The 25,220-nt window shown below is 36.8% G+C and overlaps 1 protein-coding gene across 6 annotated transcripts in view; it reads right to left on the reverse strand.

Moving 5' to 3' along the window:
• The window catches only part of fgf13a (fibroblast growth factor 13a), a 132,430-nt gene that overhangs the window by 72,050 nt on the left and 35,160 nt on the right, over positions 1-25,220 (reverse strand). For 3 of the 6 annotated variants that reach the window (XM_058797905.1, XM_058797906.1, XM_058797904.1), the window contains one exon: positions 3,554-3,721. The exons of 1 other annotated variant lie outside the window; for it this stretch is intronic. In XM_058797905.1, coding sequence (XP_058653888.1) covers positions 3,554-3,721 — 168 coding nt within the window. Of the gene's footprint in view, positions 1-3,553; positions 3,722-15,554; positions 15,712-17,512; positions 17,594-25,220 lie in introns of those variants that run through there. 2 more of the 6 variants (XM_058797909.1, XM_058797910.1) reach the window with 2 other exon arrangements.

Here is a 25,220-nt window from a genome sequence, read left to right on the forward strand (position 1 = left end):
TCTGTGGCAAACAGACTACATTTTAATTCATGATGAGAGATTTGAGAAATTGTAGACTGGAAGATTTTGCCACGGTTTTCAAGAGAGCCATGATTTGGAATAAAGTCATACACTGAAAAAGAAAATTGGTGTAGAAACAAGTTTCACTCAGAAATACACTGCCTGAAGTAACACAAAATTGTAAAAATTCTGAAGTAAAAAATAACTGAAAGAGAACCCCAAAATTGTTTTATTAATTTATTTTATATGGGCAACTTTTGGTACTTCTATGGTACTTTTGTGTCATTTTAGAAGATTAAAGGGATAGTTCACCCAAAAATCTAGCGTCAGCGTTAGCTCTGGCAGGTCACGTTAGTCAAGCTTGCATCATCTGACTCTCAGCTGATCCACATCTACCTATTATCACCAGCTGCGCGTTGCTCAATAGCTAATTACCCACCTCCATCCCCAATTCCTCCTCTGTCAGTCAGAATCAGACTTATTTCTAAAATGTTACATTAAATTATTGAAGTTAATGATATCTGCAATACATTTTATGTTGGTTCTGTTCTTTTATTGCTGCTCTCCCTGCTCTTACCCATGCTAGGCTGCATGGATGCTCAGGGAGTTCTTCCCCAGAACAGAACCACACCGCCAATCCAAACTGTATGCTAATTGTCAGTCATCTTTGACGATAGTGGTCCTGACAGAAAGGAAAATTCTGTCATTAATTACTCACCTTCATGTCATTCCAAACCCATAAGACCTTTGTTCATATTCGGAACACAAATTCAGATGTTTTTGATTAAATCCGAGAGCTTTCTGACCCTGCATAGACAGCAACGCAACTGACACATTCAAGGCCCAGAAAGATAGTAAGGACATCGTTAAAATAGTCCATGGGACATTAGTGGTTCAACCGTAATTTGATGCATCGCGGTGCTATCATGAACGCATGTCGAAGACTGACATGGAAGAGAAGAAATTGTTGAATAAAGTCGTTATTTTTGTTTTCTTTGTGCACTAAAAGTATTCTCGTAGCTTCATAACATTACGGTTGAACCACATGGACTGTTTTAACTACATTTCTGGGCCTTGAACGTGTCAGTTGCATTGCTTTCTAGCTCTTGGATTTCATCAAAAAAAATCTGAATTTGTGTTCTGAAGATGAACGAAGGTCTTGGGTTTAGAACAACATGAGGGTGAGTAATTAATGACAGAATTTTAATTTTTGGTGAACTATGCATTGAACAGTCTCTGTTCCCCATCACTTTCACTGTATGGAAAAGAGCAGTGTGAACTTTCTTCTCAGCATCTCCTTTTTGTTCCACTGAAGAAAGCAAGCATTCAGAACGACATGAGGATGAGAAAATGATGACAGAATTTTCATTTTAAGGTGAATGATTCCCTTCACCCTTGACGGAATGCTTCTTATGAACATGTTTCATAAGAAACCATTGACTTTCTTTGCAAATTCAGTCACGTCCAAGCAAAGCTTCAGTCAGACTGAATAATAGATCTGCAGTACTCCAGTCTGTCTCTTTATAAGCCTTCCCCTCCTTCTCTCTCACCCGTGTCCTCTTGTTTGCAGCATGATCCAGACAGATAAAAATTTACCACAAACAGACATGGAAAAGATTCCCTGCACCCAACACACTCTCGCTCCTCAGAGACTCTCTACAACTCTATAAGATGCAGAAATGAGGTAGTAATGACCGTGAATATAAACCATTACTGAATAATTGATTAGGCACATGTTTGTCAGCAGCAATGGCACTGTATCTATGACAACTAAATTATCCATCAATCTTGAGCTGCATTCCAGCGATGCGTGAACAATTCATATGTCATCCAGCACAGCGGCGGAGATGAGCGCGTTTGTGTTTAACTTTATTTATTTAGGCTTGAGGTGACTGCTGATGGCTTACCCAGTGATCTGAGAGGCTGAAAAGAAAAACACTTCACAATCATATTTACAACATGTTTGGACAATCTTAGTACTCTACAAGATTCCCTCAACATAAAGACAATACAGCATTCAGCCGCATGCAGGACCCCATAACAACCTGTGTACAAACGACATTGGCAACCCTCATGCATCTGAAAACACCTGCCAGGAAGAGCCAGATCGATGGGAAAGAAAGACAAAGAGATAGAGTGGCCAAGCAAGCCCTTTAAAAGCAGAAACATTATCATTTTTGAAACAGATATTCATCTAATGTCGACCTGATGTGTGAGGAGAGGGGTGTCTGAAAATGAGTGAAGAGCTAAAGAGAAGAGAAGAAAGATATACAGAGGGAAGAGGGAGTAAAGGTATTATAAAGGGGAGGGGCTTGTGGTAAATGGGTGGAGTTTGATCTATAGAAGGAAATAGGGCATGCTTGTCAATCATCATCATCATCATCGTCGTCCACTCACTCAATAAAATTAAAGGGTCAGTGATCAAGGGGCTGCAATATAAGGCAGACTTTATTGTGTGGATGTTTTGTATTTACAGGGCTCTACACTAAAGTATGTCATTTAAAACTAGTGTCAATGTAAAAATTAATTTAGTCGTTCAAGTACAACTGATCAAAACTCATGGCTAATGATGCAAAATCAAGTTTTCAAAAGTGCCTTTAAGACTACTATAGAACTGCACTTGTCTAGATGTTGTTTTCTTCCTATATCAAAGTGTACATATAGGCTGCATTTTTATGGTATAGAAATAAGGTACTGTATATTAATTAGTCATGCAGACATCATGCCTTTGCAACTCATGAATTTATGAATTTGAAATTATGAATTTATGAACTTCCATAACGAAAGTATGGATTTCATGTAATTTAATTTGTAATTTACAGCATTTAGACACTCGAGAAAAATGTGAAATAACTTTCATTAAAAACATTTACAAAATATATGATATTGTTATAATTTTATATAATGCAATACATAACATCATTAGTTAAAATCCATTCATATTTCTATTCATTTTATAGTAAAAAAAAAAAGTTAGTTTAACACATTTGTTTGTATAATTCATGGCTAATTGAAGTTATTATATAGCATTACTGATAAGTGTTTGTTTGTTTTTAAGGGCTACTGTTGTTTAATGTTGCCTGTCAAGTTACCTGGAAAACATTAACGGGAAAGTGTCTAATGTCCTTTGTTAAGTTGTGTATTTCATACATATTTATTTAATAAAATCTTAACTTGGATATGAATGTTCCTAAAAAAAAAGTGTGAGTGTAGAGCCCTGATTTGTGCCTCTAAATGTAAGTATGGAGCCTCAGCTGAGGCAGTGTGACATCATCGGGTAATCACTGGTGAATACAGATCTGAAGGATCATGAGCACGGGTCTGCATTCAGCACAGACACACAAGGAGAGTGTGTCCTTAGGGCATTCAACATCGCAGGCTTCAAGCAGTATCTACAAGACACACATATGGCTCAGGAACAGAAAATGCACAAGCTAGATGCTTTTAAGAAAAGGCAAAAAACAAAAGCAAGTTCAAATGAAACTTAAACCTAAGTAAAAGATACAAAAGCATCAGCAAAGTAAAGAAAAACACAGATGTGTTGCACACAAACCTTCAGGCTCTGAGTTTTCTTTGTGGACGACTTGCTTCAGTGTGCAGCAGAAGATTTCATGACACTTAGCACGAAAAGGGGAGCCTTTACCCCTTATATCCGCAGAATGGATGGAATCCTGCCGCAACATAATGTACTCCTGGGTACCTGGGGCAGCATCATCCTGGACTGCGGTCGGGCCATAACAAAATGAACGCAGGGTTAGAAAGGGAGAGAGCGCTCAAAGCAACAGAACTAATTCAACACAATGACAGAAATACGCAAAGAAAAGAGACAAAGTATAAATGACAACAACAAGGTCATAATAATAATAATAATAATAAGCAACAACAGTAACAAGATTAGCAGAACACATAATAGCTTGATATACAGAAGAAAGAGAAGAAGAGAAGGTAAGAGACAAAGAAAAGCATAATACACAGTAGGACTGGGCGATTCATCAAATACTTACAATAATGTTCAATGATTTCATACTGTATAAAATTGTTTAATTACATTAATGTGCATATCATGATCATATATATATATATATCATCAGAATAATTTCAAAATTCTTCCTTGTCAAACACTGTGTTAATAATTAATAGTGACAGATTTAAAGAGTTGGAAAGTAGAATTTAAGTAAATTGGTTCAAATAGTATACTTCAAATAATTCATGTGTTCATGTGTGTTATCACTCAAAAATATTCTCAGTGGCAATTTTGTGCATGAATATGTTTTAAAAATATATGTAGATAAATGTTGCTGTCTGTATGACTATGCATAGGTGAATAGTAATGAAAATAATTAAATATTAATGAAAATAATTAAATATCATTATTAAATATCATTTTGTGAAAAACGAGGTGGAAAACATGCCATGATTTTTATATTTTTATATATATATATTATTTTATTTTACTTCTTGCATTAAATATTTTGAATCTAGTTTAATGCAAAAAATAAACTACAACAAAAATGCAGTTAAAATTACTCTTTTCTTTAAATGATTATTTCTGATTAAAAATGGGAAAAAAACGCTTTTAAGGAAAGATCAAGAAATACATTAAAATATTGTCAAAAATGTGAAAAATAATGAAAAGCTAACTTCAGTTACATCGCCCAGACCTAATACACACTATGTCACAATGATTGAAACAATATGACAGCAGTTAGTTAAGCACTGGGATCTAGTGGTAAATCAGAGCAGGCAGGGGATTTGAAGCTCGTCTGGCTCTCATTAACTTAAAGTGTTGTATGGTTGTTCTGGAGCAGCTTCAGGTGCATGAAGGTGCATGAGAGGAAAACAAAAATATCTGAAATCCAATATTTCAGAAGGGTGATGAGCAGGGTCAAGAGCACATAAATGGACAGAGCCCCCATGCAAACTTACTGCGTTGGATCAAGACATATCAAGAGACTGCTTCTAAAGTATTTTCTTCAGTACTAGAGAAAGTCAATCCAGTGAAAGCATGCATCATCTTCCAGCACAGGCATCTTCTGCATCACACATGCACAGAGGAAGCACCTCAATCTGTATGTGGAACATTATTTAAATATAATGTTCACATATGAACAGCTGTCATTGTTCCAGGACTGATAAATGAGCTTATATAGCTTGACTCTCATACAAGTTAAAAATAGACCAACTAAATCCTTTGAAAAAAGCAATGACTAAACAGTTTGTGATCTTTTTCTATAATTCTTGTTTTAAATATTCATTTTGACTATGTCCGTAAGAGCTTTAAGGCGGCTAAAAACAACCCAGGGTCAGGGTTTGGCTGGTTAGGATTCTAAGGGAAAAGAATCTTTCTGCATGGACTGTCATTAAAAAATAGTGTGTAATTCTGATGTTATTTGACCTTGACTTCTGAATCTCTCTTGACACAAGCAGGCTAATGCTCACTACTAATTCAGGCACATGCTGTGAGAGGTTAATAGAGGGTTTCATTTTCTCGTGCTTGTACAGCCTACCTTGCCCTGAAATGAAATGTACTAATAAAGTTCACACTGCTGTTTTATAGCATCTCCTTTTTCCATTGTCATGATTTGAGGCCAAACACAACTACTGCCAGAGTGTTTAACAGCAGGGTATTAAAACTCTTCCCCATGCCTTGCTCCTTCTCGCTCTCTTTCAGACATGTTATTAAAGACAAAAACATGAATGGTGGTTAAGAGAAGACCTGTCATCTTCTCCAGGTATGGTCTTCACTGGTAGGTTAAAGGACACACAGAAACATTTGGGGCCCAATTTACTTCGGTATGAAGTGCTGGTGCTCTGACAGCCACCTTCTATTTTAAACCAGGAAATCTATTATATTGGAGAATGAAGTCTAGATTTCCTTCTGGTGAAGGAAGTCAGTTATGTGGCCTTTTTTTTTCATCTAACTTTTCGCGATAAGTTGACCAATTGTCATTTACAGTATTTACCCATCCTAATTTAGTCATACTGTAGCCAAAATTACTAAAAAGAGATATGAAGAAATATTATATTATATTATATTATATAAGGACTGGCACGAGACAATTATCATTATGGATAAGTGGAAAACTATTTAGTCAACATTATTGACAATATCTTTTAAATATTTCAAAATATAAAAGATTTTCATCAATCTTACAGAATTAATATAAAATAACTGTAAACTTGAACAACACAAGATACTTTTAAAAAAAGAGTAAAAGTTTTTGTATGATAATGCTGGAATAAAATGTAAAAATAAAATAAATAAATAGATAAATAAATCATGTTTTTATGAGAATATTGGAATAAAATCCTTATAATAATAATAATAATATTATTATTATTATTATTATTATTATTATTATTAAATAATTTATATAATAATAATATTTATTATTATTAAATAATTTAAAAATGATAAATAATTAAATAAAAACAATAAAATAAAACAACTAAAAATATAATAAACTAATTACATACAGTGTGTATGCAACACACTGATTGTTACTTCAAGGGCATATTCTGCCAGGTTCTCATAATTATGCACTGCCTCTAGGCTTTAGGTTCTTTCCATTTACACAACCTGAAGGGGAACAGTCCATTATTCCCTCCAGAACGCAGTCTCCTTTTGTCTCCAATGCACTTTGAAGGTCTTCGTCCATCAATGGTTATTAATAGCCATGTTAACAGCAGCCCCGTAAACCTCAATTAAAATGAGGGGCAAATTTAGGACTGGACCGTCCTAAAAGAGCTCTTTACGACTTAGAGCGGCACGACGTGCCAAACTGTGATAGAGAGTGCACGGAGGGGTCACAGGATGCCTGATGGATATGCAGCCTGTCGAAGCTCCACCCTCCTTATCAGCTGGGCCTTCAAAATGAGCTGTCAGCCTGTGGGGTGATGGGATATGATCTACAGCTCATGGTTCTGCCACCACATCAGCCCTGCGCTGATGAATGTCCCTGTCCATGGTGCTGAAAGCCAGTCGCTCACACTCCAGAGAGGAACTTGATGGGAGAAAGGATTTAATGACACAGAGTGCATAACCTTCCGCTGTTTACATCACCTTGCCCTCCTGAGTTGAAGGTATCATGTGTCACAAGTTGGATGCAAAATGACCCTTAATCAAGGGAGGCAATAAAAGTCAAAAAACAAATGATTGGTGATGGCTTAATCCATAATAGCCCAGAAGTGTACATGGGTTACAGTTACCCTGCATATCGATGCACAAAGGCATCAAGGACAGGACTGACGCTATCAACTGCTCTGAATTATGACCATGCCACGGTTTGAACATTTAGGCCGAGAGCTCGCTGCAGATTGAGGTCACGAAGTTTAGCAGGGAGACAGATTTAGAGGTGGACTGTCTCAGTTTGTACAATTCAAATGAGGGGAAGTCAGAAGCCATTTCAATCACTCTCATTTTGCACGAAATGCCAGTTAACCGTCTGATGGAAACGAACATCGCCATCAGCTGCTCCAGCAGCCCTGGGGGAGCGTGCGCTTAAAATACCAGCACTTTAAATATCATGTGTATCTGAGTCAAGACTACTTTCCGGTCTCTTGGGATCTTCTTCTAAGTTCCGCAGCCTTGAGGAAATGGATTTAATTTTTATTGCTGTGTCATTCTGAAGCTCTGTAAGCTGTGGTGAAATCAAGCTTTTCTTTACATCAGTAAACCTCTTTTATTCTCTACTTAAAGACAGAATCCATATTTTCCACAGCTTCAAATGCCTGCGAGCAGTCAACATTCCGCAGAAGGAGAAAACGGATAGTTTCAAAGTAGGGTTTCTCTACAAAAATATCTAAACAACTTTAAATGTGTAAAAATAGTTTACAAATAATAAAATATATACATTTTTATTTATTTGAATTGTATTGTGGTTATAACAGCACAACACAAACAAACAGCAAATTACGTTACTTTTAATAATTTATATATTTTTATTTTTTCCTGGTTTATAAGGTAAAGTATTTAAAAAACATTTAACATTATATTAAGGCTGTTAAAAATCGCAGGTTTCTATAATTACTGTAATCATAAACATTAAATTAATGACATAGCATTAAAATTATAATTCATAAATCTTTCCACTCTTAATGTAATGATCTTAAAGGTCCCATGACATGCTGCTTTTTGGATGCTTTTATATAGGCCTAAGTGGTCCCTAATACTGTATCTGAAGTCTGTTTCCTGAAATTCAGCCTTGGTGCAGAATTTCAGCCACTATGAGCCAGTCCCACAATGAGCTTTCCTTAGGACGTGCCGTTCCTGTGTCTGTAGCTTTAAGGAAAAGAGAGGCGGGGCAAGGTGGAGGGTGGGGGTGGGGCCTTAACCAGCTTGCGCTACCATGCGGTAATGTTGACAGTGGATGTATCGCAGTGGCTCATAGACATGCAGTCATTCAAGCTTTTCAGTTTGACCCAGAATCTGATCCGGATGGAGAAGCACCGGATGAAGAAGCTGCAACTCAGCGGCTACAGCAGGACGTCTCCAAATGGTTAGTTTAAAATATTGTGTCTGGATACAGAACTTTAGTTGGTTTGTTTATGTATGCTGTTACAGTTATTATCATGTAGCTAATGCTAGCCATAGGCTCGGATGAAGGAACTAAAAAAATACTTCATTGTTCATTTGTACATCCAAACACTGAGCAACTGTCATGCTTCGCTCGTTTGCAAGCCATGATGTCTCTCGAGGAATAAAAAATATTGTGCTCGCCTCGCATGGTAGTAGCTCATTTTCTCATGGGCGGGCAAAGCAGAGAAAGGGGAGGTAACCTTTCCCCGTATGACGACATAAAGGGAAGATTCCAGATTGGGCCATCTGAGCTTTCATTTTCTCAAAGGCGAAGCAGGATACCCAGGGCTCGGTTTACACCTATCGCCATTTCTAGCCACTGGGGGACCATAGACAGGCTAGGGGAACTCATATTAATGTTAAAAAACCTCATAAAGTGAAATTTTCATGCCATGGGACCTTTAAAGAAACAACATAAAATAATAATTTATTTAAAATATATATAGTACTATGAATGAAGGCTAAATCACTGATGATACAAATACTGCTGCTACTGCAAATTATCAGATTGTTTTTATTAATAACAACAAATAATTAAAAATATTATAAAACTTTTTTTAAGTAAACTTAAAGGTGCCATAGAATGCATTGATACAATATTTTAAATTGTTCTCTGATATCTACATAGAAGGTATGTGGCTTCTAGATTTTCCAGAAACAGCTTTACATGTGCATTTACAACCCTAGGATTTCTCCCTAGAATGAAATGGTCTGTTATTGGCTTATTTGGAAGGGTCATGAATAATAATGTAGAGCTCTGCTCTGATTGGCTGTTTCACAGTGCGGCTCAATCTTGAGCTCTGCTCTGAGTGCGGCTCATTTCAGTAGCTCACACAGCAGGAAGGAAACACAGGGAAAATATATATTTCAATACTTTCTCTTGCAGTTATATTGTTGGGTAATTTCAAATGCACGATCGCTTTTTACTTTCATTTTCGCTTTCGAGACTTGCAATCATACGAACTCTGTTTATAATATGGAGAGCGGCAGTACTTACCACACATTTTACAAGATCAGATGCTTGTCAGTGGTGCTCAGGATCTGTAAATCATTCGCCATCATCCTCAGTCATCTCTCCTTACTGTGTTTATGTGGTAAGTGAAATATTATGTACTGCAATGTAACAGGCTACCGCTAGCAAGGAGCTAACCATGTCCCTTTAGTGGCTCGCGTTATTTTATTAGAACGCATTATTTGTTTTCCGTGCCTTTCTGAATACAGACACCAACCCATACCTGCACTTCACATCCCCTGCACAGCCTGGAACATAATATTTATTTCCGTGATCTGCCATTTTCGCTGTTGTCCTCGCTTGTTTCTTCACAATACCTCCAGAACTTCTGATTGTTCAGCTGGCGGCTCGCCTAGAACATGGGCGTGTATATGCAAATGTTGGGGGCGTAACTATTAGTGATCCCGACTGTTACATCACAGTCAGTGTTATGTTCTGATTTGCCTATTTTTCAGTAGTCTTTTTTATTCACGAGATTTACATAAGAAGGAGGAAACAATGGTGTTTGAGGCTCACGGTATGTCATTTCCATGTACAGAACGCTTATTATTCAACTATGCCAAGGTAAATACAGTTTTCAATTCTATGGCACTTTAAAATATTTGCATTATAATAAATGCTAATTTCTACAGCTCTAAAGTTGCACTTATATAAAAAGTTCAAATTTAAGATGTTGGCAAACATCTAATGACCAAATTGAACCAAGCAACATTCTGATTATAAATGCTGTCAGAAGATTTATGCTTTAATAATCATCAAAAACCCTTTTAACTAACCCCACAAAACACTTTCCTGTCACGCGTCCTCATCCAAGCAACACCCCACACCCTCTAACTCAGGAACACATGAGAGTGTAACAGAGTCATCTCACACCCTTCATCATCACCCCCACCTCCCTGTCACATCAGCCCATTTAACACAACACAGACCACCTGATGCCTCCCTCCCACAGGAACACACAGCTATGACGCACAGGCCATGCCTGATTCTCCCAGCGCCTCTGTCAAACACACACAGACATGCTCAGCTCCTCCCGGCCCATTCAGCCAGTGACTAATAGCTAATCAGAGGGCACCCTGAAATGGCCCTGAAGGGGCTTTTATGGCCCCCGCCATCTCCAAAGACAAATTTGCTGGAAATGGCCAAGTGAACTTACGTCACAGGTCCATAAAAGCAGGATGGATGGGGTAAAATGAATCACAGTCCTGTCACTAACGCCTGGATATATATATATATATATATATATATATTCTTTCTGACATGTACAAACATGTTGATTAAAAACTAAATTTGTATGTTTTTTTGTTGCCGAACAATGAATAGAACTGCAAAATTGGTCTGTCACACCTACATGACTCATGCGGAGGAAAAGTTACACCTCCAGGTTCAATTTAAAATAGAAACAAGAGTGAAGATGATTGCAACAGCAAACATGTAATAAGAACACCAGTGGTCACGAAGAGCAGAACAACATCAGTTTGAAGTGGTTCAAAAGATTCATTGAAAGAATTTTTACTCCACACTAAATCAGTATCTAGAGAGTAACTTTGTATACATACTTGCACACATACTAAAATGTATATTCAGTAATTATTATAGCAAGATCTGTATGACTATAGACTTTTATATTTTAGATATAATTTTTTATATATTTATTAAATATGCACTACTGTTCAAAGGTTTGGGGTCAATTAGATTTTTTAAACAGAAAATATTACTTTTATTCATCTAGGGCAGTGGTTCTCAAACTTTTTACACCAAGTACCACCATAATGACCAACATTAAAATACAGTAGCGTAGTAGGACTAATTATTCAGCTTCAGCTATGCACAGATCAAAAACGAGGCAGTTTTATTCCTAATAAGAATATTTATTATTGTTGGCCACTTTAAACATTGTAAATACAGTTTGAACATTAACACTGCACTGTGATTACATACAGGTAAATAAAAAAACTTAAATGATTAAATTAAAATGTACTGTACATAAAAGTTAAAACTGCACTGTACTTGAAGTAAAAAAATAAAAATAAAAAACTGCACTGTACTTAAATGTAAAGTAAAGAATGTACAGTACTTGATCAAAACTTCATTCTGAATGGAGGCGGGGTGAAGTTATGAGGTTTGACTGACAATTTGAGGATCCAATGGCCTTACGAGGTTTAGTCACAAGCTCTTTTGAATGCTTTTCTTTGGTTAAATATTTGTAAAACCCACAAACCGACATAACAATGACCGATAGCACTGATTTAAAATGATAACTAAATATAATAGAGATAAGGAAGTTTTTGATAATTTTCCATAGCACACCCGACAACAGTGGTTGGGAAACACTGTTTTAACATTAATTTATATTTAAGTCAGTGATTTCGCATATGAAAAATATGAAGCAGCAGAACTTTTTTCAACACTGAAAATAATAAAAAAATATTTCTTGAGTAGCAAATTAGCATATTAGAATGATTTCTGAAGGATCATGTGACACTAAAGACTGGAGTAATGATGCTGAAAATTCAGCTTTGCCTCACAGGAATACGTTAAAAATACATTAAAATAGAAAAGTTATTTTAAATTGTAATTCAATATTTACTGTATTTTTGATCAAATAAATGCAGCTTTGATGAGCATAAGAGACTTTTTTCAAAAACTAAAAAAAGCCCCAAAAAAGAAATCACAACCCAAAACAGTACACAAATACTTTTCCAGCCTGAAAATACAATTTTAACATTGTAGGATATTTCCATATTTCCCGTAACTTTGGGAACACAAGCTTTGACGGAATCAACTTTGCAACTAAGGATGAATTTATATTCAAGGACACAGTAAATTAAAATATTCTAATGCCAGGTCACCGACGGTAAGCCATGTAGTTAATTCACTGTCACTGCTGTGAACACACAAATGAATCACAACAAATATTCAATCAGCAGAGCAAGAGAACATCACACACACCCCATTTGTGACTTAATAACGGTCTGGTGTTGGTTCTCTGGACCGAACTCACTTTTCTTCAGAGGCTTTAAAATTAATTTAGATGTGGAGATACTCCCAATTTAAATGCAAACGTAAAGGTGCTGATATGCTTTCAAAGTGTGACCTTACGCCTGCCCACATTCATTTATCATCATGAGTCACCTTGGCGTACAAGCTTTAATATAAATACACTCCCTTAGGTCTTAATGAAAGCAGTGTGGCAAGTTTGCTTACATTTGTATTTAGAGAGTTTAAGCAAGAGATGCTGTTTAATACAACAGAACAAAATCATGTTCTTTGCTGAAAGCACAAAGACAGGTCACAGTAGGGTTGCTTACATTAATAAGAACCACAAAGTCTAATTAGTACTTGAGATATTTACGCTCTCGTTATACAGTAACTCAGTAACACAATCATAGCTCTCGTAGGACTCGCTGATGGTGGACTGGATTAAATGCTGAGGTGGATTGAACCTCTTTATCGCCTGGAGGCCCTATGGCTGTCCAGCATGACATCTGAATGTGATTCTCATACTCTGAACACTGCAGAAACTAAAAGTACACATCCTCACACATAGGGCCTGCTTCCACCCGGGGCCTCATGTATAAAACTTTCCATAGATTTCATCCTAAAAGTGTACGTACGCACAAAAGCTAGATTTGGCGTATGCACAAAAGTTTTCAGATTTATAAAACCATGCGTGCGCCAGAACCTGTGCAAAAATCCTTTTATAAATCCCTGCCAGCTGAAGATTGTGCGTACATGTGTCTTCTCCCCAAAATCACCATATATGGAGCTTACAACGCCGAGTTTTACGATGCATAACCTCATCTGCATATTATTTCCATGCATATTCCCATCCACGTGACACCATGTTTAACACCATCAAAGGTGCATGACATGAGGACTAAAAATGCTATTTGTACGGTACATTACATTGCTAAAAAATCATTCTCTGTCCTTGTCTTGTTTTCGAATAAATATATCAAAATAAAATAGTCTAAAATACTTCTCAGAGAATCTTTTTAGAATAGAATGGATCTCTTTCTTTTCCACTGGCCAAAGCAGTATAGTTTTAAACATATCAGATGTTTTAGGATATTTAAATAGGCTATAATAGTAGAATCAGAAATAGGCTATGGTGTGTGTAAATAAGTGTACATAATTGTATGACGCGGCATCACTGACAAAATATTATAAAAAAAGAAACGTGCAAATCTTACCGTTTGCTTCAGATTCTATCCTTGCTATTTTCAATGCTTTTTCATAATGTTCTGAAGATCGCAGAAAAAGTCTGCCTTTACACGAAATAAACACCTCCGTGCAGCCAGGTTGTGCAGTAGCCTAGGCTAATATAATCGGACCTATTTAAACTTGCCAATGGACCGTTCCACCACCAAATCCAGCAGTGTCTGCCACAATATCGAAGTAAGTGTGCATATCGTTGATGTTTTTGCTAAAAATATTTTCTCTTAACATGAGATCTGCAGTTTAAAGAAACATTACTGTGCTGTCATTAATGACACACTCCTTGCTGTCATTAAAACAGCATGCAACAAGGAAAGTGATCAAAAAACAACGCATTCACTACAAATACGTCTAAATATCTAAATTCATATGTTTTATTTAACTTTTGAATAATGACTTTATGTAATGTCAATGCTTAACTCCATTAATCAACAGAATATTCAATCTAAATGTGTATATTGAAAGGAAAAGAAAGTCTGAAATCATTCATTCGCTATTACGCCAGTAAAAGAGTGCGTACGCACGGTCTAGAGTTCCCGTACGGTGCGCACATATTTACGCCAAGTTTGTTTTTTATAAATCCCGATATATACATGGGAAATTGCGTATGCACATTTCTATGCCCGTTTTGTGCGTACGAAACGTTTATACATGAGGCCCCAGGTGTAAACAGCCCCATAAACACCATCTGAGAAGACCAGCTTAGACCAGCATGCGCTTCCAAGCGGTTAGCACTTGTTTAGATGAACTGGTGGACCAGCACAACTTATATGGAGAAGTTGGGTGATCAAAAAAGTATGATAATACTTTATGATGTTATGATTGAAGGGACAAAATGTTTATATCCTACACAATAACTGGCTAAAACAGTTCATTTTACCTGTGTTTTTCACATTTCAGTTTCTAAATAATATCACTTATTACTTTTAAAAAAAACTTTGTATGTGTATTCGGGGTGGGCGATATGACCAAAATCTTGTATCATGATATGAGTAATTTTATTTCATGATGGTAACAATATATTTTTGCTTTAAATAATAGAATATAAGAATATTAGACTGCTGTCACTTTAAGAGCTGCCTGGATCCAATATACTGTTATACATGTTTTCTTTCTCAGCTGCTTGTTTTCACTTAAGACCTAACTTACTGTGTTTACGAGAATACTTGCAAAGACGAGCATTTTGACGCATACAAGTGTGTGTATTTAATCGTTGAAGGCCTATGAAGCAGCAAAATAACTCTTGAATATGTTCAATACTCCCGCGCTCTATGAGCACCGTCTTCATGCGCGTGCCTCTCTGACAGCTCTCTCAGCGCGTGCATATAGAGAAATTATGACTTATTTTTAAACTGCAATGCTTAAAAGCATGTGCAAATGACACATTTGCGACCATGTGGCACAGTAACTTCACCTGAGTGTCTTACTCTACCTGTTCTCTACCGGTCGACAAATTTCTACCTGTTAATCGTGTCTACCAGTATATCACCCACTCCTAATGCGTATTATTTTTTTAATCCTCAATACTTATTCATTTATTCCTAATAATATCTAAATGTGCTCTTGAGTAATCTCCAGTAGTGCAACAAATTGTTACCATTTTTCATCCATGCACAGTGAATCTTAAACCCAACATGCTGAGAGGCAGAAGTGCTCTAGTGTGTGTGCCCCCTGTGAGGGAGAATATGGATGGGCTGCATTTAAAGATGGCAGCGCATGGAGAGGCCACACGGACTGACTTACTGTATTCCACCTCAAGATCTCATTCAACAAGACTCCTCTTCACAGGAGATGACAAAGTACAGTCCATCACTGTCAAGCAGGTTCTCTCTCTGGCTCACTGTGTGTGTAGGTATGTAGAGAGCAGAACGTATTCCCCTCTGGCTGGAAACCTGCCGACCTGCCCTTGGATTTAAGGTAACAACATAAACACAGGACTCTGTGCGCATGGTTGAACACATTTAATACTACAGGCCTGCACAGCTGCGCTTCTGTGTAATTATGAGGTTTGCAACACAACAGCCAACTGACTGCCATCACCAAACATCAATGATGATAGATAGATAGATAGATAGATAGATAGATAGATAGATAGATAGATAGATAGATAGATAGATAGATAGATAGATAGATAGATAGATAGATAGATAGATAGATAGATAGATAGATAGAGGGAAATGAATTGAACAAATTGAATTGAACTGTTTTAGCCATTAATTTGCAGTGTAAAACACATTTTAGTTGGCACAATTACATTTATATTTTCTAAATATATTTACTTAATTTAAAATGATAAATCTTATTACATTTACCATAGTCTGGGTCCTGTTTTCTACCTTGCACAATTTTGTGCATGGTTTTGGAGTATGAGGTCTTGTCACGCAACCTGTCCATGTTGGCATCTGTCTAATTTGGCTGCTTATACCAAGTGACAGATGAATTTGCATCAAAACACTGTTAAGTTGATTAGACGCACAGCCTTTGATGTCAACAATAAAATATACAAGAAGCATTTTCTCCTCCATTTTGTTGACAAGCCTTCCATCCTAATTCTTGTTGCATTTTATTATGTGCATTTAGCGTTTATATTTTTTTAGCAGCTGAGAACTACTGCACACATCAATACGCATTTAAAGAATTAGCTTATTTGTGCAGTTTGTGCAAACCAAAAAACTCCCTGATATGAAATTATTACTGTTATACTGTCGACAGTACAATGAATGTCCAGAAAAAACAATTTAGAAAAGAGCAAATGGACTGAACTGAACAGCTGGCGGCTGTGCTATAGCCCCCAAAAGAGTTTCCTAGTTACTAATACGGGCTTAAATTTTGGTAACATCAAACATTAAGTTCCAAGTAAACACATTTTGCAACTGTAATGAGTGTGTCTTTTATCCATAAAGACTTTGTGTTCTCGGTATGTGCTTTCTGCTCAGTGCAGAGCTGATGCGATTCCTCAGTGGTTTCTCGCAGTCAGAGCTGACTCATACGCATTAATGAAACTTCACTGCGGCCTCTTTTCACAACCTGAGAGGAAAGCCTCCAAAGATGACGTGTGAATCACAACGGCTCTCCAGACTGTTTTGACACTGCTCTCTCTCTCTGACAGGACCCTCAGAGCTGATGACTGAGCTGCTCTTGATGGTTTCTGAATGCACCAGACTACATATCTGAAGACACTGAAGTCAATCTTTCCTCTCAGGTAAATAAGACCATCTCTCTACCGCACATTCACACACTGCAAGTCATCTGCACTGAAGCTGAAAGCAAACAGATGTAAGAATTAAGTGGGATTAATGTTTTGGACCACATTTACCGCAGTCGACAGCTGATGGAAGCTAATGGGATTCAGTACAATACTGGGCTTGTTAGAGGCTGATTAAATCATTCATTATGCCAATTAAAGAGATTAAAATATGACAACATTCAGTACAGGCCATGGTAAATATATTATGTAGAAACTTTTACTATCAACCTTGTGGAAATGATTGTATTGGGGATCTTGTGTTCACACTCAACTGTGTAAACTAAGCATCAATAACTACTTAAAATAGCTTAAATCTGCAGCTGAATACAGTTGTCACTCCTCTTATGATTGTTTAATCCCGTTGACACTGGTTTACTAAAAAATAGTTGAACAATAATTAATCTACAAAGTTAGTTTGAACAAAAAGGGTAAACACCAAATAAGTCAAACTGACCTGTTTTTGCCAAGGTCTCTTATTCTGAAGTTTTTTTCCTCAGAAAAAAGAAAAGAAAAAAAAAAACTTGGTTAATTTATTATTAACTTATAATTCATTTAGAATTAATAATTTATTTCCACTTTTTGGCAAAATAACAAAATGACAAAAATACAAACATTATGAATATTTTATTAATATTTGCTATTGTTGTTTTTTGTTATTTTCATAATTCATTTCTGATTTGACAATAATGATGATCATTATACTACAAAAATAAAAACAATACATTTTATAAAAATGAAAAACATAATATAATAATAATAAAGAACAGTGATCTAAATAAATAAATATATACATACTGCATATAAAATTCTTCAAAGAGAAAATTATCTGAGAAACCACTGTTGATTTATGTCAATAATTGTATTATTTCTTTCTTCAATTTCTCCTAAGAAGTTCATTGAAGTTCAAGTTCAAAATTTAGTTTGGATGCTGCCCAAAATTGATTTCAATTGACATTAAACTGAAATAATTGAAACCTAACAAACTTGATACTTGAAACCTAAATGAAGAATAAAGATTTCCTCTGGGAGTATGAGCAGGTTTATTCCACACACAACACAACTACAATAAATAAATAAACAATACTTTGCAGTGCCTTAGGTTAACTTCCACTAAATTCATCATATGTCAGTAGGAAACATGCTTGCAGCTCTTCACAGAGAATTTAGCGTTATGTTATTCAGTACCACTCACTTCCTTCCTCTCTCCCTCTATCTGTCTGCTAACTGCTTTCACTCCTCTTACACTTAGGAGGCTTCCCTCAGAGCTCATGTGTCTCAGAGCTGTAAAACACAACCCCAACACACAGTGAGATGCCACCTCTCCACACCAGACACCAGCTCCCCAAACGGCCTCCGGAGGAAACCTCCATTCATTCATGTACGAGCACATTTAAAAGCCAGATACTACAACTGTGTCATCATTCAACCCTCTGAAAACCCTCTCACAGTGAAAACTGAAGCTGTTTTAGTGTTTAGTAAAAGTACGCATTATGATTTTTTTAGACTATTCTCAGCTTCAGACAGCATGCCCACAGACATCCCACAGTCCATTCGCTGACCGTCTGATGCACATTGCTTACAAATCTAGAAACTTGCTCTTTAAATTCTAGAGGCCAGATTTACTAACAGCTTACGCCAGCACAAAATGTCTTTTGGCATTAAAATACTACTATCAGGATTTACTAAAGACGCACAGTGAAGAATTAGCACTGAAAAGGCGTGGACAGTTATTTTTGCACCTGACCTTATTGAATATGCATTTGGAGGAGTTTTCCCTTTCGGAGGCAAAATTTATGGGAGGAGAGTATTAAAATGTATCATGCAACGCAACGTTTGCGTTTGTCAAATTACTGGTATTTGCGCCATTATTTAATGCCCAAAAAAAGCATGTTTTAAAGCATATGGTAATTTGGTACATTGTGCTTGTCATTATGGAAATGATCTGGCTGCGCCTGTGTTCTTTAATGTGCTCATTGTCAGTAAATCACACGCAAAATTTTCCCCTCCCATCTGCGCTTTTATGGAATTGCGCTCTAGCGCTGATTTGCCCTGTTTAGTAAATCTGGCCCTAGATCTGGTAAACTCTTAATCTGAAAGGCCTTGATGCCACTTCCAACAAACAAAAAAGTCCACCTGCAAACATAGTCATTTTAATAGATAACAGGTTAAAATAATGTTTTGGAAAAAAAAAAAAAAAAAAAAGATAGATTTGCAATAGATTTGGTTTTTCAGGTTCTCATCAAAATAAAATAGAATAAAAATTAATAATAAAATTAATTAAAAAATAACAAATTTCTGTTCAAGTTTGGTCAGATGGCCTCTTTCTTTCTAAGTGGGCAGCTTTGAGGATAGCATGTATAGCCATATGGGCCTCTTTTGAAATAAAATTTATATGAACTCTAACACACTGAAAGGGTATGCTATTTCTGGATCTCTATCAATATATTGCTTTTATGAGTTGTGCTCTTAAAGGGATAGTTCACCCAAAACTGTAAAGTCTGTCTTTACTTGCTCTTCAAGTTCTAAACCTGTATGCCTTTCATGAGGTTGAGTAAATGATGATAGAATTCTCATTTTTAGATTAACTATCCCTTTAAAACTCCGGAGATCTTCTGTTAGCTATTTTTATTACTGGCAGCATCGCTAAAGCTAAGCCACCCTATCTCTGCTCTCGGTCTCATAGTACAAGGTGTTTGTGCTTCTTAATGTCAGTTCTGTTTACTCTTCCATCTGTGTGTGTGTGGAGCCTGAAAACAGAGACCGGAGCTGAGGACACTTGAGACTCCCTTGTGTCAATGTCGAGCTAACAGAGAGTAAATGGATAGTGAAAAGTACAAAGTGGAGGTTAGGAAGTAATTGATTTTTTTCTTCAGAAGACGCGGCAAGTTAACGTCTCCTATTGTCGTCTCAGATCCACATTCAACAAACTTCTCCAAAGAACACAGGCTCACAAATTTCCTGATCCTACCCACTGGACCGAAAGCAATTGGGCTGTTACACAACAGTCGTCGGCTCTGTCTGGAGGCGCTGTCCGTACACATAGTGACAGCAGCGCTTCACACGCGGGGCGGTCATCTCTTCCCAGAGGCTACGACATGTTGCAAGCTCAAAGTTTTGGCTTATTGCGCCAGGAGACAAGCTCTCATTGAGGTTTCAGTTTCTAAAGGCCTCTGATCTGATCCCACTGGCCTGCCTCTCAGTCTTCATCCACAGCCTTTACACATACATTTCCATACTGGATATCCTGGTTCTTAGTTCACCCAAAAATGAACAGTCGGTCATCATTTAGTCACCCAAATGACTAAATGAAACATGTATGACTGACTTTCCTCTACAGAACACAAAAGTAGGTATTCTGAGAAATGAATGCCCTCGTCGCATTAAAGACTGACATGGACGAGAAGAAATTGTTGAATAAAGTCGCTATTTTTGTTTTCTTTGCACCCAAAAAAGTGTACTTGCAGCTTCATATAATTAACGATGTCCTTACTAATATCTGGGCCTGGGAACGTTTCAGATGCGTTACTGTCATTGGGTGTCAGAAAGCTCTCGGATTTCATCAAAAATATCTTAGTTTGCATTCCGAAGATGAACAAAGGTCTTATGGGTTTGGAACGACATAAGGGTGATTAATTAATGACAGAATGTTTATTTTTAGGTGAACTAACCCTTTAAAGTGATTTAGCTAAATAGCATATGCTCCTGGATCAACATCCTTGTTAGTCCTGGAAAACATTCCAATCAACTAATCAGATTTTCAAACCATCACTTGGCATGAACTGCTGTTTCTGTGCGGCTGAAGAGTCGCCTGCTTTCTGTGCTAAACTCACAAAATGAATCAGAGTTTTCAAAAGCTGTGGGAAGAGCCAAGCACTGAGAAGTACACACAGCTGCCTCAGACGGTCTTGTGTTACTGCCTGCCTGTCATGCCAGAGCTCCTTCAAACAGCGCCTTCCGCTTCTTTTCCCGCTCCACAGGAGATGTGAATCCATGCACGTAGGTCATTTCGCTTCAAGGGTCACATTCATTTTTTATCTGTGTGAGGAATATGGTGTTGTTCACAATGATTTAAGCAGCTTCATTAATGTTCTATTCCAGACAGGTAGTTTAAAGAAACGCAGCAAATGACACTTTCCCTCAAACCAAAAGAGGAAACACACAGGTGATCATGTGCCACAGTTCTCTCTTATTCACACGTGTATGCGTGTCTGGGCCGTGCATTTAATGCGCTTACGCAATGGCACAGAGCACAATGCTGGCTGCCTGTGAACTCAAGCTGATCATTCGCCCGGCGGCCCCAGGACCTCACGAGAACTACAGTGATCACACAGCTCAGTCTACAAATCATAATGATTTTCAAGCAATTTCTATAGGAACTTTTTAAGAAGCAATCGGTTACGGTTCATCTCACACAAGTCAAGCTGTCTCTAGGTTAAAACTGTAAACTTAGCCAAAAGTTAGCATTCCTTTAAAGGAAAAGTTCACCCAAAAAAATGAACATTCTGTCAATATTTACTCATCCTCATGTCGTTCCAAAACCTGTATAACCTTCTTTCTTCTGTGCAACATAAAAGAAGATATTATGAAAAATGTAACTACTGATCAAAACAACGGTTTGACTTTGGCTTTTCTTGTATTTTGAGTGAACTATCCCTTTATCTAGGGATGCACTGAGAGATATGTCAGATATATATATTAATGTTTGGGATAATAATCGATAAATGGTCAAGATTAAAAATGTGATACTATTTTCTATAAATAAATAAATGTAAATGAGTATACTCGAAACAATCCAGCACTGATTGAAATATGGACAAACCCAGGGATTGGGTTGTTTTGACTCAGCGACTGACCCAGATATAGGTAGTTTTATTTAACTCAACTATTGCTTAAAAATGACTATTTCTTGCATGAAATAAACCCCAAATAAGTTGGAAACATTTATTAATATGATTGATAAATGAACATTTAATAATAAAAAAATAATTAAATACCGGTATATACTGTGTATATATATATATATATTAAATTGCTTATTAATAAACGTTTACCTTTTGATTATTGCTGATGTCTCTGTAGTACGTGTCTGTTTTTTAATTTACAACTTATTTTGGGTTCATTTTAAGCCAGCCATTAACTAATTGTTAAATTAATTGGTAAGTAAATGAGAAAATAAATACAAATTCATCTTTTAAACACTGAAGTGAATTTAGGATTCAAAACAGCATGAAAATAGATTTTGAAGATAATTTTGAGATCTGCTTAGTATTACATTTAACAGTGTTATTAAATTATTAGTGCAGATATCTTTCTAGGCATTACACTCCTCTTCGGTTAGCCTCGGGTGGCAACAGGATGTGTTCTTGTCTTTCTATTCAACTCTTTCCTTAGTGGCACTATGATGAAGCTTTCAGTAAATTGTATTCTAAATTGTGTTTGTATCCAAAGTCATCTCTGATTTTTGCAGTTGTCAGCACTATCTATATTGTGTCCATATAAGAAACAGCTGTGGAGCACTAATGGTCAAAGCTCACAGTGCATCACTATAGTTCTGAATCTCTGATGTCGGCGTGACTGGCATCGCTGAACGCCTTCCTGCTGGCCAGGCCTAACTTTGCATAATAGTGCCTGACGTACAGAAGAGTGAATATTGTATCAAACACACTTGCCAGTCCAAATCCATAACGTCTAGACTTGTCATCCCAGCTGGTCTAGAACAACTCAAACCCTCGGTACAGCACAACCTGCAATAGACAAATGGGTTGAGCCTCTAAATCACCTCAGGGCAACCATCTAACTTTTTTTCCATTTGCAAGATTTGGTAATGGGTTTTGCAGTACGTATTGATTAGCTGTCCGGTGGCATTAATCTAGGACAACAGGAATATAAATAAAACATACGGCCTTGTCTTGTATACAACTCTTGAGGTGAACAACCCCCATTACAACTGGGGCTCTAGAGTAATAAACAAATGAGATAATGATCCCTGTCCTACACCAACCGACTTTCACAAACCTAATAGTTTCAGGAGTTTAGAAACAAGATCACACGGATCCGAATCATGAAACAGATTGCATAACAGCAAAAGCGCTCATCCATTTGGAAGACACATCAGAAAATAAGTGAAGCCAATTAAAGTTTAATTTTGGAGATGAAAAGGCAAAATTAGCTGTTTTTGTCAGTAATTTGAAGACACCTGAAGTGACCCAAAATAAATCTACAAAACTCTGTACTCATCACAGCAACCCCATTCTGTCAGATACTACTTCTTTAAAATAAAGGGAGGTGGCCCAGACAAACACTGTCTGCAAAGCGCTGAGCTCTACACAGACAAACATCAGCCATTTAACAATTTGAAATGGCTTTTATCTTAGAAACTAATAAAAATGAACAAATAGTGCCTTTGGCGAAATAACATGAAGCAATAACAGCACATCCATATAAAAACATGAACATTTTTCTGAAGAAAGTATCTTTATATTTTGAGAACACACATACTTTCTTTGTAAACACAGATGTTAGAAAGATCAGAACCGTAATTCGTACTGTAGGTAGTGTTTCATTAAACAAGAAGTACACACTGTACAACTGTTCTAAAACCTGCAGCACTGCAGTACAGATAAAAGAACAAAGACACATTTGTCCACCAATGTCCTTTAACTCCTTCAGATCTGACCTTCAGGTCCAGCGTCAGCTTGTGTTCTGCTACGGTGGGGGCTGATGGCTGGAATAGCTTCATGAATAATTCGTGTTGACAGAAAAGGTGGCCTGGGAGAAGAGCGCTACTTCGGTTCAGTGTGGCGGAGATTACTAGACACAACTGCTCTTTAATACAGGACAATAATGATTACAGGCCCCCAAATCAGCAAGCCTGAGACCAATATAGAGAGAAAGAGAAGAGGCATGTATAGGAAGGTACGTATAGCGCAGCTCTCAGTAAGGATGCTGGATCTGTGCCTTCTATTATGAATGCTGAACACATCAGTGCTGCAGGAGAACTATCCCACTGAGAAGAAGAGATCTGCCACAGACCCTTATAAACACACACATACTGGAAGGATCTAGAAGACAGAAATAATCTGATAAGAGAACATCACACAGTTGAGTTAGGAGTGTGATAACTGTTTTTCTTTGCACCAGCGATTGTTAAATACTGACATACTGTGCCTAGAATAGAATAGAATAGAATAGAATAGAATAGAATAGAATAGAATAGAATAGAATAATTAGCTTTGGCATTTTTGGTATTATTTTTGTTGACAGTGTAAAAAATATAACTAAATGGCCAAATTCTGTCAGAAAGTTACTCAATAATGGAACTGTTGTTTAAAAGCAGTATCATACAAGCGAGAGTGCTGTTGGTCTTATTATTAGCACAGTTCATAATTTGAACAACACTACTGCAAACATAACATTTCTATTGGAAATTCTAATACCAGATGAAATTTTCATTTTTGGGGGTTTTTGCATTTGGTAAGGTTTCTGGTGTATCTGCCAGCTCAGAAAAGCTGAAAAGAAAATACACAACCAGTTTGTTATGGGCTGTCTGAATCTGAAACGGTTTCATCCAAGGAGCTGTTTCAATTAGTAGCTGTTTTTTTACTTAGATAGCTAGCTGTTTGAATAAAATAGAAAAAATCACTTCTGAGCCATATATGGAGTGTCAACATGCCCCACGGAAAAGAAGGGTGGGGTGAGCAGTAGCTCATTATCATTTAAGGAGCCGTGCACCAAAATGGGTTGCTGTGAACAGAGTTGGTTTTGACAAGGGTGTTGTTTTACACAACCATTGGAGAATTTTAACCAAAGTATGTTACAGACATTTCACGAAGACCCTTAAGAACTTGTGGAAAATGGGCATCCACATCCATATTTAATATATAAGTAATTTATATTTTAGACAATATTGCCAGTTACTGTAATCTAATCTGTAAATCTCCACCTAAATCGGTGTAAAATCTCCACCACAAATGTACAGACTGACAGTCTCTCTGGAACACGCAAACACACACAAGCAGAGTAATTAAAAAAAGAGAGAAAAATGCTAATCACAAAACATAATATTCTAAATTTTTCTGTACATCCATTTGGAAGCATAAACTAAATTTAGTTATATCTCAAACCACAACACATTCTTTAATTTGATAAACTGCTCTTTACAG

This window comes from Onychostoma macrolepis, chromosome 14 (assembly GCF_012432095.1).
Source record: "Onychostoma macrolepis isolate SWU-2019 chromosome 14, ASM1243209v1, whole genome shotgun sequence".
NCBI lineage: Eukaryota > Metazoa > Chordata > Actinopteri > Cypriniformes > Cyprinidae > Onychostoma > Onychostoma macrolepis.